Source organism: Halictus rubicundus, chromosome 15, assembly GCF_050948215.1.
Source record: "Halictus rubicundus isolate RS-2024b chromosome 15, iyHalRubi1_principal, whole genome shotgun sequence".
NCBI classification, from domain to species: domain Eukaryota; kingdom Metazoa; phylum Arthropoda; class Insecta; order Hymenoptera; family Halictidae; genus Halictus; species Halictus rubicundus.
The window spans coordinates 1,630,116-1,644,395 of NC_135163.1; the positions used below are offsets into that span (position 1 = coordinate 1,630,116).

At 38.7% G+C, this 14,280-nt stretch overlaps 3 protein-coding genes across 4 annotated transcripts in view; all 3 read right to left on the reverse strand.

Moving 5' to 3' along the window:
• Dlp (glypican dally-like) overlaps positions 1-544 on the reverse strand; it is a 143,155-nt gene extending 142,611 nt beyond the window's left edge. Inside the window, exon 1 of the mRNA XM_076801026.1 lies at positions 101-544. Coding sequence (XP_076657141.1) covers positions 101-257 — 157 coding nt within the window. The 5' untranslated portion in view covers positions 258-544. The remainder of the gene's footprint in view (positions 1-100) is intronic.
• Positions 545-2,419: 1,875 nt separating this feature from the next.
• LOC143361710 (uncharacterized) lies at positions 2,420-3,231 on the reverse strand. Its single transcript, XM_076801303.1, has 4 exons — positions 3,202-3,231; positions 3,009-3,107; positions 2,528-2,918; positions 2,420-2,448 (listed from the first exon to the last, which is right to left on the reverse strand). The coding sequence occupies exons 1-4, from the start codon at positions 3,229-3,231 to the stop codon at positions 2,420-2,422; spliced, it is 549 nt and encodes a 182-aa protein (XP_076657418.1).
• Positions 3,232-7,122: 3,891 nt separating this feature from the next.
• On the reverse strand, positions 7,123-13,259 carry Nab2 (Nuclear polyadenosine RNA-binding 2). 2 transcript variants are annotated; one of them, XM_076800502.1, is made up of 8 exons: positions 13,111-13,259; positions 12,855-13,050; positions 10,676-12,409; positions 10,418-10,571; positions 10,167-10,327; positions 9,783-10,077; positions 9,573-9,702; positions 7,123-9,203 (listed from the first exon to the last, which is right to left on the reverse strand). In XM_076800502.1, the coding sequence occupies exons 2-8, from the start codon at positions 12,891-12,893 to the stop codon at positions 8,978-8,980; spliced, it is 2,739 nt and encodes a 912-aa protein (XP_076656617.1). In that variant the 5' UTR covers positions 12,894-13,050; positions 13,111-13,259; the 3' UTR covers positions 7,123-8,977. The 2 variants fall into 2 exon arrangements, with proteins under 2 accessions (XP_076656617.1, XP_076656618.1); XM_076800503.1 differs by lacking the exon at positions 13,111-13,259 and having other exon boundaries at positions 12,855-13,063.
• Positions 13,260-14,280: the final 1,021 nt, after the last annotated feature.

The following is a 14,280-nucleotide window of genomic DNA, read 5'->3' on the forward strand; positions in this document are numbered from 1 at the left end:
ACCGCGTTATAAGAAATGAAATGAGACCGAGGTAAATGAAATTTGAGAAAAAACAGGATTGTCTGCTCCGCGTTGGAAGAGAGGGTTTATCGGTACTTACATGAGATCGCCTCCTTGGGAATGTCGCTAGCAGGGAAACCCTGAGACTCGAAGTACGGCCTGACAGGTTCGCATTTTAATCCGGCGTGCACGGTGCCCGTGGCGACGCTAAGGAGCAGGATAACGCACAACATCGAGGACACGCCACTCGTCATCATTTCCGTGGGGATCACACGCGACACAATCACCAACTTGCACGAGGACCGGTACGTGATACGCGACGCTCGCGTCTAAACATTCGCCGGGAATCGGAGAATTTTCGATCGCCGAACGGCTCGGCGAGAGCTTCTCACGATTCGAAACGAACCGCGCCACGATGATATATATCCGTGAGATGTGAGTGGCCGATTTGAATCGAAAGAATTGCCGTTATCCGTGAAAGGGGGATGCAACGCGATGCGATACGGTGAGACACGATGCGGTGCAACGCTCCCCTCACGGCGACACGAGACGCACTGACCGACCCGCAGCCGCAGAGACGAACGCGTGCCGGCGACGCTGCGCATGCGCGTTCCCGGACATGCGCGGCTCTTTTCTCCAGTACGAATTTGAAAATCGGCGCGAAAACCGATTCGTCGCGTTGCAATCCTCTACAGCTCGTTGGTGCACGCGCCAATGGTACAGAGGTGGGCAATATTTGGCGAAATAAATATTTCAAGTACTATTTAATATTTTACAGTAAAATATTTTTACTTTGACAATCTAAACCATGAAATAAAATATTTGTGTTCAAAAATCTGAATCATAAAATAAAACATTTCCAGTTAACAATCTGAAACACAAAATATAATATTTTATTTCAATAATCTGGCATAAAATACAGTACTTATATTGAATACGAACCATTATTTTAAATAAAAGGAATAAAATATTTCGAGATGAAATCAAAATATTTTTAATATTCCTCAAATAAAATACTATTTTGAAATACTATTTTAAGAACTTATTGCATCAAATAAAATATTTTATTTTCATAGTTGTACGGATACTTTAAAATAAATAGGATTATTTACTATTTACTATTTAAAATACTATTTTACCCAGCTGTGCAATGGTATCGATAGATTGCAAACAGACTGCGAATCTTTACGCAAACTCCTTATTATTATGGAAAAATAATAACAATTTAATCATTTTTATTGACATACACGTTCCTTTACGTTTCACAAATTTGCACTCGCCACGAATAAAGGTACTTCATCCGCCTTTCTTAGACTTTAACAAATACCTACGATGGTGAAACGCGGACCTATCTTGCTTCCCATTTCGCTTTTTATTTAAATTTAAGCTGCAAAAGTGCACATGAAAAAGACTCGCTGATTTTATTCCTGTTTAACCTGTTCCGATCAAATCTGCCAAGAGACAGTTGAGACAATTTTTTAAAATTGTGTGAATTATATATTATTTTATACATACAATATCGTCGGATCCCAGGGACTGAAGTAAACTTTAACGCGTCAACAGTAGAATCAACGGACGCTTCATTGCATTCTTGCTACGATTTCTTTTCCTTTAAATAAATTAATCTTTTATATTAACGCTTGCGTTAATTTCTTGCACATGCAATTTCATTATTCTAAATTATGAGTTCTAAGCAAATTGTGACCAAAATACCTCGTATACGTGAATGAACGTTGAAACGCACAGATACTTCACTATACTAATATCGAAAGCAATGCAATTGCTTAAATGATTCCTGTAATAAGTTTATTACAAGCCTATAAAAAGATCGCATTGCTATCTTCTCAACGACTTTGAAACATGCATCGACTGTTTGTTGTAACAATTCTTGATTACACCTCTCGCTGTTGCGCAAACAATCAACCATAAAGATAAGAGTATAAAAATATTAAGCGTGAACGATTATGAGATCTAATGCTCGAAACCACTGCAGGTACCGTAGACGCTCGATCTATAATGTACGTGTCAGTGCTGTGACATTAATATTAACGACGACGTTTCCGCTCGGTGGCATCGTGATGTCTGCAGACGGTACATAATATCCAAGCGTCGCCTAGATCCATCAGCGGTTTCCCGGAAACGATGCAAGCGGGAAATCTGGTGATACAATTCAGACAGGCGACGCACGAATCCGGCAAGAGAGACTCTCGCGAATCGCGCGTTCGGCTTTCAAATTGCGAGCGTCTTTCGGGCCGTGCTTCGCGAAAATATCCACCGGCGAATTCTCGTATTCTTCCCTGACCGATTCCGGAATGATTACCGACGATTCCAACTTGACGAAAGCCTTGGGGCAGACAGCGAACAACGCTAGCAAGGAGTATACGTGCTCGGGTTTCAGAATGCCCTCGTGTCCGCGAAGCTAGAGAGCTGTTTTCATAGTCGCGTCGCCTGTGAGACACGAAACGGCTTTAAGAGAAACTGTTGCGTAAAATGGTATTTTGTTCAAATTCAAAAAAATTCGATTTACTGCTTTTGTAAATGATTGTCGTATCGCTTGTAATGGTATCACTTACGACATCAGGATCCGTCCACCTCGATATCAACTTCTGCGGCAGCTTCTGCGTTAGCAGCGTCTTCAGCGCTACATCCGGCAAATAGTTCGAGTCGTGGAGGACGTCGGTGATGTATTGTTCGGCGTCACCAGTGCAAGAGTTCTCCAACGCTTCTCCGTGGGGAATTCCTTGGCTCTCTTGCACATACGTCAAAACAGCACGAGCCATAAACACGTAGAACGAAACCCACTTGTTCACCTCTTCATTCGGGGTCCAAATTTTCTCCTCCGGGAAATCACGGTACTCGTCGTCCAAGCTGCTCTTCTCTCGACACTCGGGAATATCCGCGACATCTCTTTTGTAATTCTAAAAACTCATTGATTCGGAAAATTCGATAAATTAGTTTCACACTTTTTGGATTTTGATCAATCTCATCAAATTTCATCAAATCTGCACATAACTGGTTCCGCTCTTTAATAAAACAGGACACTCTAGAAAACACTTCGGCTTGTTCACAATAACCAGCTTCCTGTCTATGACACGTGCCTGAATTCTCTGGGAAAATATAGAAACCTTTTCAAAGTTTTATCCAAGATTCGATTAACGTGTTTTTAAGAGAAAAATGCTGAAAGAAATATCCAATGTACACCTTGTTCTTAGGTTTGACTCTAAGAGCCATGTTTGCACTTTATTCTTCCAGTTACCGTCGGTTTTGCGAACACGTTTCGTGCGCAAGGTACTCCGTTTTACCTCGAGAACGCCGCTTGCAGGTCGAAACATTAATGAACAGGACAATATTCGCAGCCGCCTTATAAGACCTGTGACAACCTCCCCTCCACAGGAGAGGGGTAGTCGCGTTACTCCCTTGCCTCGTCTTCCTTCTCTTTTCCTCCCTTATTTTGTCCTAGCCCTTGCTTCCGTCTACAAAGGACTGAAATTTTACCTGTGGACAGAAAGTCGTATCTAGACTACGGATTTCATGCATTTATGACAAAAATTAATAGGTGTAATTTGAAGTATCAAAAATATTAGAAAAATTTAAACATATTATTATATTATTTTCAATCTGCTAAACATAATAAGAAAGAAAATGTTCTATTTGATTTCAGTTCGTTGCAATTCAGGTGAAAAGTTTTTATTTTGCATAAAGATCCGCAGTCTAGTCATATCATTACGATTTCCTGAAACCGCTTCTGGAACACGTTTTAGCCGATTATGCAGCTATCATTAATTATACTCGTACTTTAATTCGCAATTTAAACAATTTGCTAAAACGAATAAACTGAATTTCAAAGGAAGAGTGGCTCGTTCCACGTGAAATCGGACACTGCGCGCTACTGTTTTGGATTTTGCTCAAATTCAGACATTTAGTGAGATATGCAAGTATGTCAAAGGATTTTTCGAAATCTTAAAAATTGTAGATTTTACAGACGTGTAAAACAAAGTGTGAATTTTTTTCATTAAACTACAACGGCCGAACTAACAAACCGATGGAAATGAGTTTCCCAGTGCTTCTAGTAAAAACATAAGAGAGACTCTAATAAAAATTATTTTTTAGAAAATCTAGTAAAAAGATTTTTTGCACCATTTATTTTGCAATTGTTTGAAACAAGAGCAATATTTTCGTAACAGGGGTAAATTGTACAATTTGAAAAAAGAAATTAGTATACAGGGTGTTCGACTGCAGGTGGCAGAAAGTTTAAAGGATGGTTCTCCGTGACAATATAAGACGAAAAGGAAGAATAAAAAAATTGTAATTTCGGCTTCATTTTTTAGTTATTAACGATTCAATATCCGCCTAACATGCGGCAACCCGATCAACACAGGTGTGCGTTGCGTACGTCATAGAGGCGAGCGATAGTCATGTATCAAGTAACAGAAACTCCGCGAGCCTCGCAAGAAATCACCTGGCAGGAATTCGACAGGAATGCGGCTGTGAACTGTCCGATTGGTTCATTCCACACTCATTTTCCATTCTAGCCGAATTATTGGATAAAGTGTCTGAGCCAAGATTCTGTAGATTCGCGATAAGGTAGAGTGACCACGTTACCGACAAAAATAGGCGAGAATTGGTTGTACGTACCTCAACTTTTCGTCCTTATATGAGAATATTTTTCGCTGGGAAAGGGCTCATTCGAAAGAGGAAGATTCAATCTAGCGTGCGCTAGTCATGAGCTGACGAGATTATGCAGATATTTGGATATTATAACGCTTATATCAATAAGCATCAGAAGTAGGCCAAAAATTAATGATGCGCATGCCGTGGAATCCAAGCATGTTTATGCCATTGGATGAGTTTTCTGGATAAAATCGAGAGTAGCGCGAGCTATAAAATATCTCCGGCTACAAATTGAGCTATATGTTGTCTTGATTCTCTGCGAAATAAAGCGAAAAACTTGAAGCACGTATCTGGCATCAGAATTCATAATATCGATAATACAGAGCAAAAAATGTGACAAGTTTAATCACAGACTTAAGACCCGTCGGATAAAGATCAAGACGGATTTTAAGTCAGTGATTGAAGGCTGTGAACGGAAATTATACAGCAGTTACCGACCTGCTGACTCTGCAAAAGTCACGTGATTACCCCTTTGTACGAGCGAGAACCCCCTTTGACACGTGACTGTCGCGCGCCTGTATGACATAAGCAACGTACACTTCTGTTGGTCGGGTTGCCGCATTTTAGGCGAATTTTTAATTGATAATAACTAAAAAATCAAGCTAAATTCATAGTTTTTCTATTCTTAATTTTCGTCTTATATTGTCTTGGAGAACCACCTCTTACATTTCTTCCTACCTGTAGTCGAACACCCTGTATAGCCCCTAATTAATCCCACTGAGGGCTCTGCGAACACTAAAATTGGCGGGTATCTGCGACCTTGGGCGCGTTGACGCGTGATACGAGCAGCGCCTCAGCCGCTATACCTGCCATTCTTACACCGCGTAATGTGGCCATTACAGGATTCACCGTTGCCAATAATGGCACCGATGCAATAACTCTTTGTCAATGATATTAACTGCTGGCAACGTTTGCCCTCATTGTTCGACGGACATTACGACAATATGGTGAATAGATTCCGTTGGAAAATGATGCGATAAAGCAGAAATCCGCAACTTTATGGTTTCACCAGAAAGGTCACCTCAAATATCCAGCTCATGACAATTGGCAGTTAACCTTCGAACTAATGGAGGGACAGTTGCAACATTAACCAGTTAGCTGTTGCGACCTCTTTGAAAAATGTGTATCTAAGTTGCGTCGCAAAAATTAACCGCTGTTTGAATTATAGCTGTTTTGACGAGTATACTCGCCATGACACAAAATATTGCCATTTCTTCATGACGAGTATACTCGTCAAACACAGTTAACTGGTTAAAATGCAATTATGCAATACTACTTATTCTAGATAAATTTTGACATGACTTTACCATATACAAAATGCAAAAAATATAAAAAGAATGGTAATTTGTATTTGGTATTGCATTGATTGGGTCTCAATTAGTGTGGGGGTGCTTATTACTGTGCATATATTAATTATACTTATTTTTAAAGCGTAACGAATAATATAGGCACAGTAATTGACAACCCCATAATAATTGGGTCCCTCACCCTACCCCTCGAGAGGTTTTTTTTTTATTATCATTTCATCTGTTTCAGCTTCAATCATTTAGAAAATATCCGAGGGTTTTACGAGCATTTAATTATTTTAGTGTTTATGGGCCCGGGGGAACGTTTTCCCGTTATCCGCAAAAAATTCAAAAATAAGAGCCACCCTAGCGAGGACGCTCTAACCCGCACATGCGAGTGAGACCGGTCGTTTGAAATGTATACGTTTTCTTGTGGAAAATATAGTTTGTCGCAAAGTACAATTTATATATATATATATATATATTCTACTTCAAAACTATCCATAATCCGTTATCTTCAAATGTATTGTGCGACAAAAGTTACTTCACTTCAAGGCACCGGCATGCTTCATTCTGAATAACTAGGGTTCAACTGACCATTCCTCTGTACACGAAGGAAAAACTTGCGATTTATTACTTCTCCACCAGGAGGACTCCCCCCATTCCAGATACCAGTTCATTTTTACCTGGAATGAGTTTGCCTGAAAATATACCACTGCGTGTCGCAAATTTTAACTCTCGATTTGTTTTGCGTAGATTCCCAAAAGAAAACTGGACGGAACCACGGAAAGCACTGACGAGAGGCACCGCATCAATACGTGAGATGAGATAAATCCCGACAGATATGTCCACAACGTTAGAGGGATTTTCTTTCTGAAATTTCCCACCATGCTATGCTAGCTGTATGTATTCGAAATCACAGTTTTAATTCGACATAAAACGATGACTCGGGACCCACTATCGTCATATTTTGGATCAAGGTACCTATGCGACTTGACTTTATTCTCGAGTGGGCCGAAAGAGAACACGGAGAATGGGGAAGAGGCGAAAGGTAACGGCAGACCATAAAGTTGTCGACCATCATCGTCTTATATTGAAATAATACTGCATTTTAGATCGGTTGGAGGTGGCGGTCGCCAAATAATGAAACAACAACTGGAGTGTCGGTGATCGAACATTGCTGGCTTTTTAATTAACTAGAGACTTACATAAATACGCATTGAAACGAGGACAGGAATTCTAAGGATAGGGTGGCTCGCTCGAGTCGTCTCTACGGTGCTTAAAGACTAGAAAATAAAAGAAAGCCAAAAAAGTTTCACTTTTCCGACGTTGTCTTTCGTTTCATTCGGTAGGTAGCTTTCTTCTTCTGTCTGTTCGCGCGTTCTCGGGGTATCCTTTAAACTTTGAACTGTACAAAGCATCGGGACGGGACGGGATGAGTCACGGTGGTTTGTATACGAATTATTCCCAGTTTTGAAGCGTATTCTGAACTTCGTGACGTCATCGTGAACACAACACTGCCAATCTGTAGAACAAGGAAACAGTTCCCCTGCCGGGCGGCCATTGCTCAAAACAATATTGTTCCCTTAATGGAACAAAGACGTTCCATTAAGGCGGACAAAAACGTTATGGCTCACACCTTTTCCGTTGTGTCTTTTCACGAGAATTCCCCGACGCGTCGCTGCTCGCTCGCCCAACAGACGTCTAACAATGTAGGTCAGTTATTGTCGGCCAGGTAAAAGAGGGTTGCTGCGAGAAATACAAAGGCGTCGCGCTGCGTCCCGATCAATTATAAATACGCGTGCACATTATAAACACGAGATTATCGTAGCAAATTGAGTACACGCTCTCGTTACAACGCAATCAAGTGAAAACTTACAAACTAAAGGCGTTGTAGGAAAACCGAGGTTGCTGTTGCAGTATCAGCTTACGTACTAAGTTCAATAAAAAAAAAGAAGTTAAATACACACGACGAATGACCGAACAATTAATATGCGCTTGTCCCGTTACTTGTTGCGTCCCTACTTCAAATTGCAAACGTTTCACTCGCGCAGATGAGAATGGCTGGAAGAGACTTAGGCTCGAGTAAATTCATTAAATATAATTCATTAGAATTTAATCGATCGATAGTACATAAAACGCTCGATGCTAGTTTCCTTCGGCAATGACATGATTAAGTATGTTTCGTGTAAATGTACAACTTGGTGACACCCAACGACTTCACTTGTCGAAATGGGTTTTCCGTTAAAAAAAGAAAATCATTATGACGATCATTACACAGCCATCGAGTGATAAATAAAAATCGTAATAGTTTCGAATACACGAAAAGAAAAAAAGATTCTTTTTATTACGAAAAAACGAATGCCTACATCCTTGCGGAAAAGACCGAACGAATATTAATGTGTATGTATTGTTGTTCTGTTGCGAAACGCGTTGATACCGAATGAAACGAACGCAATTCATAGACCATTCAACTGGATTCGCAAAGGATAGAAGATCGAGCGAATGTTAGTCGTTACTCGACAAATGCAAAATGTGTGTCAATGTTACATGACGTTCATGTATATGCTTATGTATATATAATACAGATTAAGAGAGTACCGAAGGTCGAGATTTCTTCTGAAATTTATGTACGATCGAAGAGATATACTCTAGCATTACTTGGTCTGTACAGTACGTGTGAACAGGAATACCACCACGAATAATGTTAATTAGCTACAGGGCAAGAAAGAAAATAACTATTGTTACCCTGCGTCGATTCTGTGCTTTTTACTCGGAGTTTGCTCGCGAAACGGTATGATACAGAACACGCGGTAAGTCGTCTTTTATGCATCGAACGGAATGCGATTGGCAGTATATATCGCACTACCGATATAACTCGCAATCAGTTTATTTCGCTAACTGCGATGCTACGCACACGTGATCCGGTGCGAGACACGCGAAGGTATCCCTGTTCGAGCGACCGGTTCGCCGCTTGGCTAGAAGGTGAAGGAATTTGTACATCGGTTGAATGTTCAGACTCAGTCTCGTCTGCGCCACGTAAACTTCGCTCTTTGAGTAGACGCTTCTACGACAACCGGCGTCGTGTGCGAATACGGGCAAGACGGTTTCGTGCAGAATGGATGGTATTTGCACTGCTGTGCCGGATGAGAAAACACGCATCCTAGTTTTGTGCAAGCCAGTCCGAATTTGCATTTAGGATGTCTGTAAGCGCACTTGTCTCCAAATTTACAAGCAGGGAACACACTGTAACGAACAACAAAAACAATTACATAGTGAAACACTTGAGCAGTAGTAGAATAACGTTTACAGGGTGCTCCATTTAAAGTTTCGCACGTGATTATTTCCCAAACAAAACCGAATAAGTTTTACTTGAAATAGCTTTTACAACAAGCTATATAGTTTGGGAAATAATTGCGTGCGAAACTTCAAACAGGACACCCTGTATAAGAAACCGTCAAAATAAAAAGACTTTGGCTCTTCTGTTGATAACCGAGCTCCAAAATTATTCTTTAATCACTCTTTTCGCTGTTATGTTGATTTATGTTTTTGATGGAATTTAAATTGAATCTAAAAACGATTTATTAAACGTCGAGAATTAAATAGAATTCAAACCTGCACATAACAATGGGATGAAGGTACGCGCACTTGCTTCCTAACGTACAGTTTGGCCAATATCTGCATTTCTCTTTCGACTTGTCTATCACTGTTACCGCGCTTTCTGTTGATGGTTTTTTCTCTAAATCTGGAACAGGTATAAACGGTAAATAGAAATCCTCTTCTGCGCAATAACAGCACGACATCTCGTTCTATTGTACTACTTACGTTTGGCTAATATTGGGTTCGTCAATAACGTGCTGGTCTTGATATCTGCAGGACTGGGCGAATGAGATCTGTTATACACTATGGGACTTAATTTTCTTCTTTTCCTCGGTACTTCCTCAGTCTTGTCGACATTCTCGGTGTTACAGTTTTCATTATTCTCTTCCGCTCTTTCTTTTCCATTCGCATCCACCTCACCATCCACTTCGGTTACTTGAAAAACAGATGTTTCTGACTCATTCTGGGTATATACATCATTTTGTGTTGTTAAAAGCACAAGTTCATCGTCTTCATTTACCTTCGAACACGATTCACGAAAACAGTGTTAAGACGGCTAAAGTAAGTGAAGCGCTTATAACTTAACTAACTGCAGCTACGGTTAACTACCTCCATTTCTAGTCGTTCGTCGTCGTCGGACGCAGCCTTCTCCTTGATAAGATTGTTGTTGTATCCGTTTAGAGTGACTAAAAATTTTTGGTTGTCATCGCTCCTTTGGAACAATGACATCACCACCCCCATATGCTCCTCAGTAACCGATTGTTGTACATCTACAGATCGTACAATACTGAATGTATTAGAGAAAGGATTTTAGGTATTATACGCGGCGTTCGTCCCTGTCTAAAAGCAAACATACTTACAAGGCTTCAATGTCGTCTCAGAAACATCGGTGTTTAACTCGACCTGGATCTTTTCCATGACCAATCTCTTATTCGAATTAAGATGTACCGATAAATTTTGGCCTACGTCTCGAACTGCGGCTGCCTTAAGACGTTTTAATGTTTGCTTCTTGTCCTGTAAATGGAAGTTGATATAAATTAATGTATAAAGTATAATAATCGGTAAAAACTACGCGAGATAAATGTTTTACAATCATTGGACTTTTATTTTATACACACCATTAGAGATGGTTCTGGATTCTTTTGAGTAACAACGGACTGGTTGGCTTCTGCAACAGCTCGTAACAGCAGAGATTGTGTTGCTCGTTTTTGCGTTGGTTGCAAAGGTTTTAATGGCCTTGGAGTTACGATTACTTTACTGGGTATCTTCGTATCTTCGATGTCGTCCGCATCGCTGGATTCTTTGCTAGTTTTCTCCGACGGCTTTAATCGTTTCCTTTCAGTCTTTGTTGGAATAAGTTTATTTACGGCTATTATATGAGATTTAATGGGACCAGAATTCCCAGTAGATTGATCATCATCGTCCAACTCTTCTTCCGCCCCCAGATTGAGGTAATCATCGTCTTCGCTACTCTGAGAACGTCTATTTGTTGAATTGAAACCACCTTTAACGCCCATCGGTCGAAAATTGCTTCTTAATGGTCCCAACCTTGTTTTTATGTTTTTATTGTTACTTAGTGTGTCTCTATCCTGCTCCAAAGGTTTACTTTTGAATTCTACAGGGTCTTTGATTCCTAACTGTTTCTGCGACCTATCGATACGCGCGATCCCTAAACGATCTTTAATCGTACCCGCTGGTTTCCCAATTGGTTTCGATTTTACAGTGGAATTCACCTTATCTCTTAACTCTATATTTTTAGGGATTTTGTCAACTTTAGAGTTGCCCAATCGTGTTTTAATGTCGCTGCTAATTTTATCAGAATCATTATGTTTCGATTCGGCTTCACGATTCCTCTTTGCACGGTCGTCTGCCTCGAAATTTCTTCCTCGTTGAAAAGTATTGTTACTCCGAATGCCATCGAACCTATGCTTTTCCAAGCGCTTTTCATTCTGTCGATATCGACCTTCGTTATCTGCCTTATCTCTATGAACTTCAAATTTCTTTCTAGGAGATACTATACCAAGACGATTTTTTACAGATACAACCGATGTAACTTTTGGTTTATTGATACAGGATTTCAATTTCCTTGCATTGTCTTCCGTTATACTTTCCTCGTCATCTTCGATTTTCGATCGTTTCGCTTCGTTCTGTTTCTTCTCCACATTATCGCGATGATTGTTTGTCGTATCCAAAGGTCTTTTCAGTATCCTGGACGATGAAGCATCCGCTTTCGCTTCAATCCGAGTCTCCCCCAACCTACTACTGGAAGTCTCAGTGACGACTGGTTCTTTACTTGCATTTCCTGTTTGACTATCGTTCAACTGTACTTTCTTTAATACAGTCTCATGAGAATCATTATGTTCCAATCCAACGTCTGATTTAATATCATGATTCGTACTCTTTACAGACTTCTCTGTACTTTTAGCTTGAATTGTATCCAATTTTTGACTAGAGACAGATGGTTTTGCACTTTGTTTATGAAGTGATTTGTCATCCTTTGTACTCTTATTGGATGACTTCTCCAGAGTTTGGTTAATACCCTGGTCTTCCAAAAATGAAGTCGTCGACGTTGATGTCTTTTTCTTTTTTCTTTCTTCTTCTTGTTTAACCACAACTGTAGGCACAAATTCCCTTAACGATTTTCTTTTGGCTACCGTGACCTTCTGTAATTTCTTTAATACTTGGTCGTGAAGCCAATCCACAAATGGAGTTGTACAATTCTCTAGAAACAGGTATAGATCATCGTGCATTTGTTGGCGAGACTTTTTATTTACAACCATTACTAAAATATAATCTGGTAATTCTTCATCGTATCTAACTCCTAATTCTAATAATTTCGCACGAATGGCACTCTGAAAAAAGAAAAATAAAGCATTCTTATTACTATGTAAGCACAAATGTGTTACAAAATCAAGTTTCTTGATCGTATCAAATTTATTCTGCAGAAAAACGGCTTTCTTATAGTATCGTTATCTGCTTCGTTATACAATATTTTGTATACCTTGCAGCAAATTTCTGTCTTCTTATAAAGATAATCCTTAAATTATGTGAAAATATATACACACCTATGGTAAGATTCATTTAATTATTGTTGTCTTACCCAAGCTTAAAATTCTTTAAACTGGGGCTACAGGAATGCTCCAAAATCGATAGAGTAACAATAATAAATGATCGTCATATAACTAAAGCGAAATTAATTAACAATCCTTTAAGATATTTTACCCGAAATTATTAAAACCGATAAGATAGCTAGAAAAGTCTACAATGCCAGAATAAAAGTATAGATCGTTTACTTACTCGCAATTGATTCGTAACTTCTATACCTCGTATGTCCATGACGGACAATTACATTAAACTTGTTAATAGTGTGGAACAAGGAAACGGTTTTGGAGACAAGAAATAGACAATATTAACACCGACGTTCAAGAATAAAAACATTCTCTGCCACGAAGGATCAGAGTGCCTCTTTCCAATGAAAAGATCCTTGTGTAATCTAGGTAGGAAACTGCACAGTAACTTTTGTCATTTAAAGTAATCGTAATTGTATAGTTACCAAAAGTTAACGAAACAACAGTTTCATTAAATTGTGACCATCATAGAAGAAAATATTCTTTAAGGTTTACAAATGAATATTTTACACTTGTTGCAAACAGTTTAAAATACATTTCTGTATCATATAGCGAATATCAAAATTGTAAGCGTAGTCAACTATCATATCCCGATAACCCTAGAGTCTTCAACTAAAATAAAAATATTTATAATATTTAATGGCGCAAACAGAATTTTGACGAACAGTGAAATATACACATAAAAAAATATAAAAAATAAATTACGTCTCAATGTGTATAACAATTTATTTGACCTGCATTGGAAACTATATAGGTACATTTAATTTTTTTGTAAAATGGCGAAAAACTTCGTAGCGTCACCTAGAGTGGAAACGTTAAAACTAATAACATAGAGCACAAAGGATTCTTATAGATGCGAAACTCTGGCGTTTTTCTAAAAAGTTTACATACAGTGCAATATTGAAAACATGTATTGTAGAAAACTACATACGTACTACATCTATTTAAAGAATAAATATAGTATTATGAACTTGATTTTAGTTATAAATGGTATGTGGTGTTATTAGGTAAGGCTTGCGAAAATGAATCAATCATTAGGTTTTTTAACCCAATTTTTAAAAAGACAGAAATTGATTTTCAAAAAAGCAAGTTTCGCATTTCGTCAAGTACTGTATGAATCTATGATCAGAGAGGATATCTATGATATACAATATTTCTCATTGTCAGTCGTATTATTGATGAAAATTTTTGTTAATGGTTTTTCTTACATATTTACAACAAAGTGCAATAACAAAATTTCTATTAGCGGAGATATTATTCAGAACTTCATAATATCTCCTATAATGAAGTATTCAATACTTATACATATTTAGACCTAAGGATTATTTATTATTAATACTGTGAAGATTGCAGACATCAATGTTATAGTTAGGTTAGATTATTAACGCAAACATAATGACATACTTATGTACTTATGTAGATGACATTGCGTACTAACAATGTGTACACGCTTCTGTGATATAGTCAATTGTTTCGTAAAATGTTGAAGATACAACGATAGAACGCAATTTTTGAATCGAGATTCCATGATACAAGAGGAACGCCTGTCGATAAAGGCGATTCTTTTTACATGATTAATTTACAGACATTCGTCA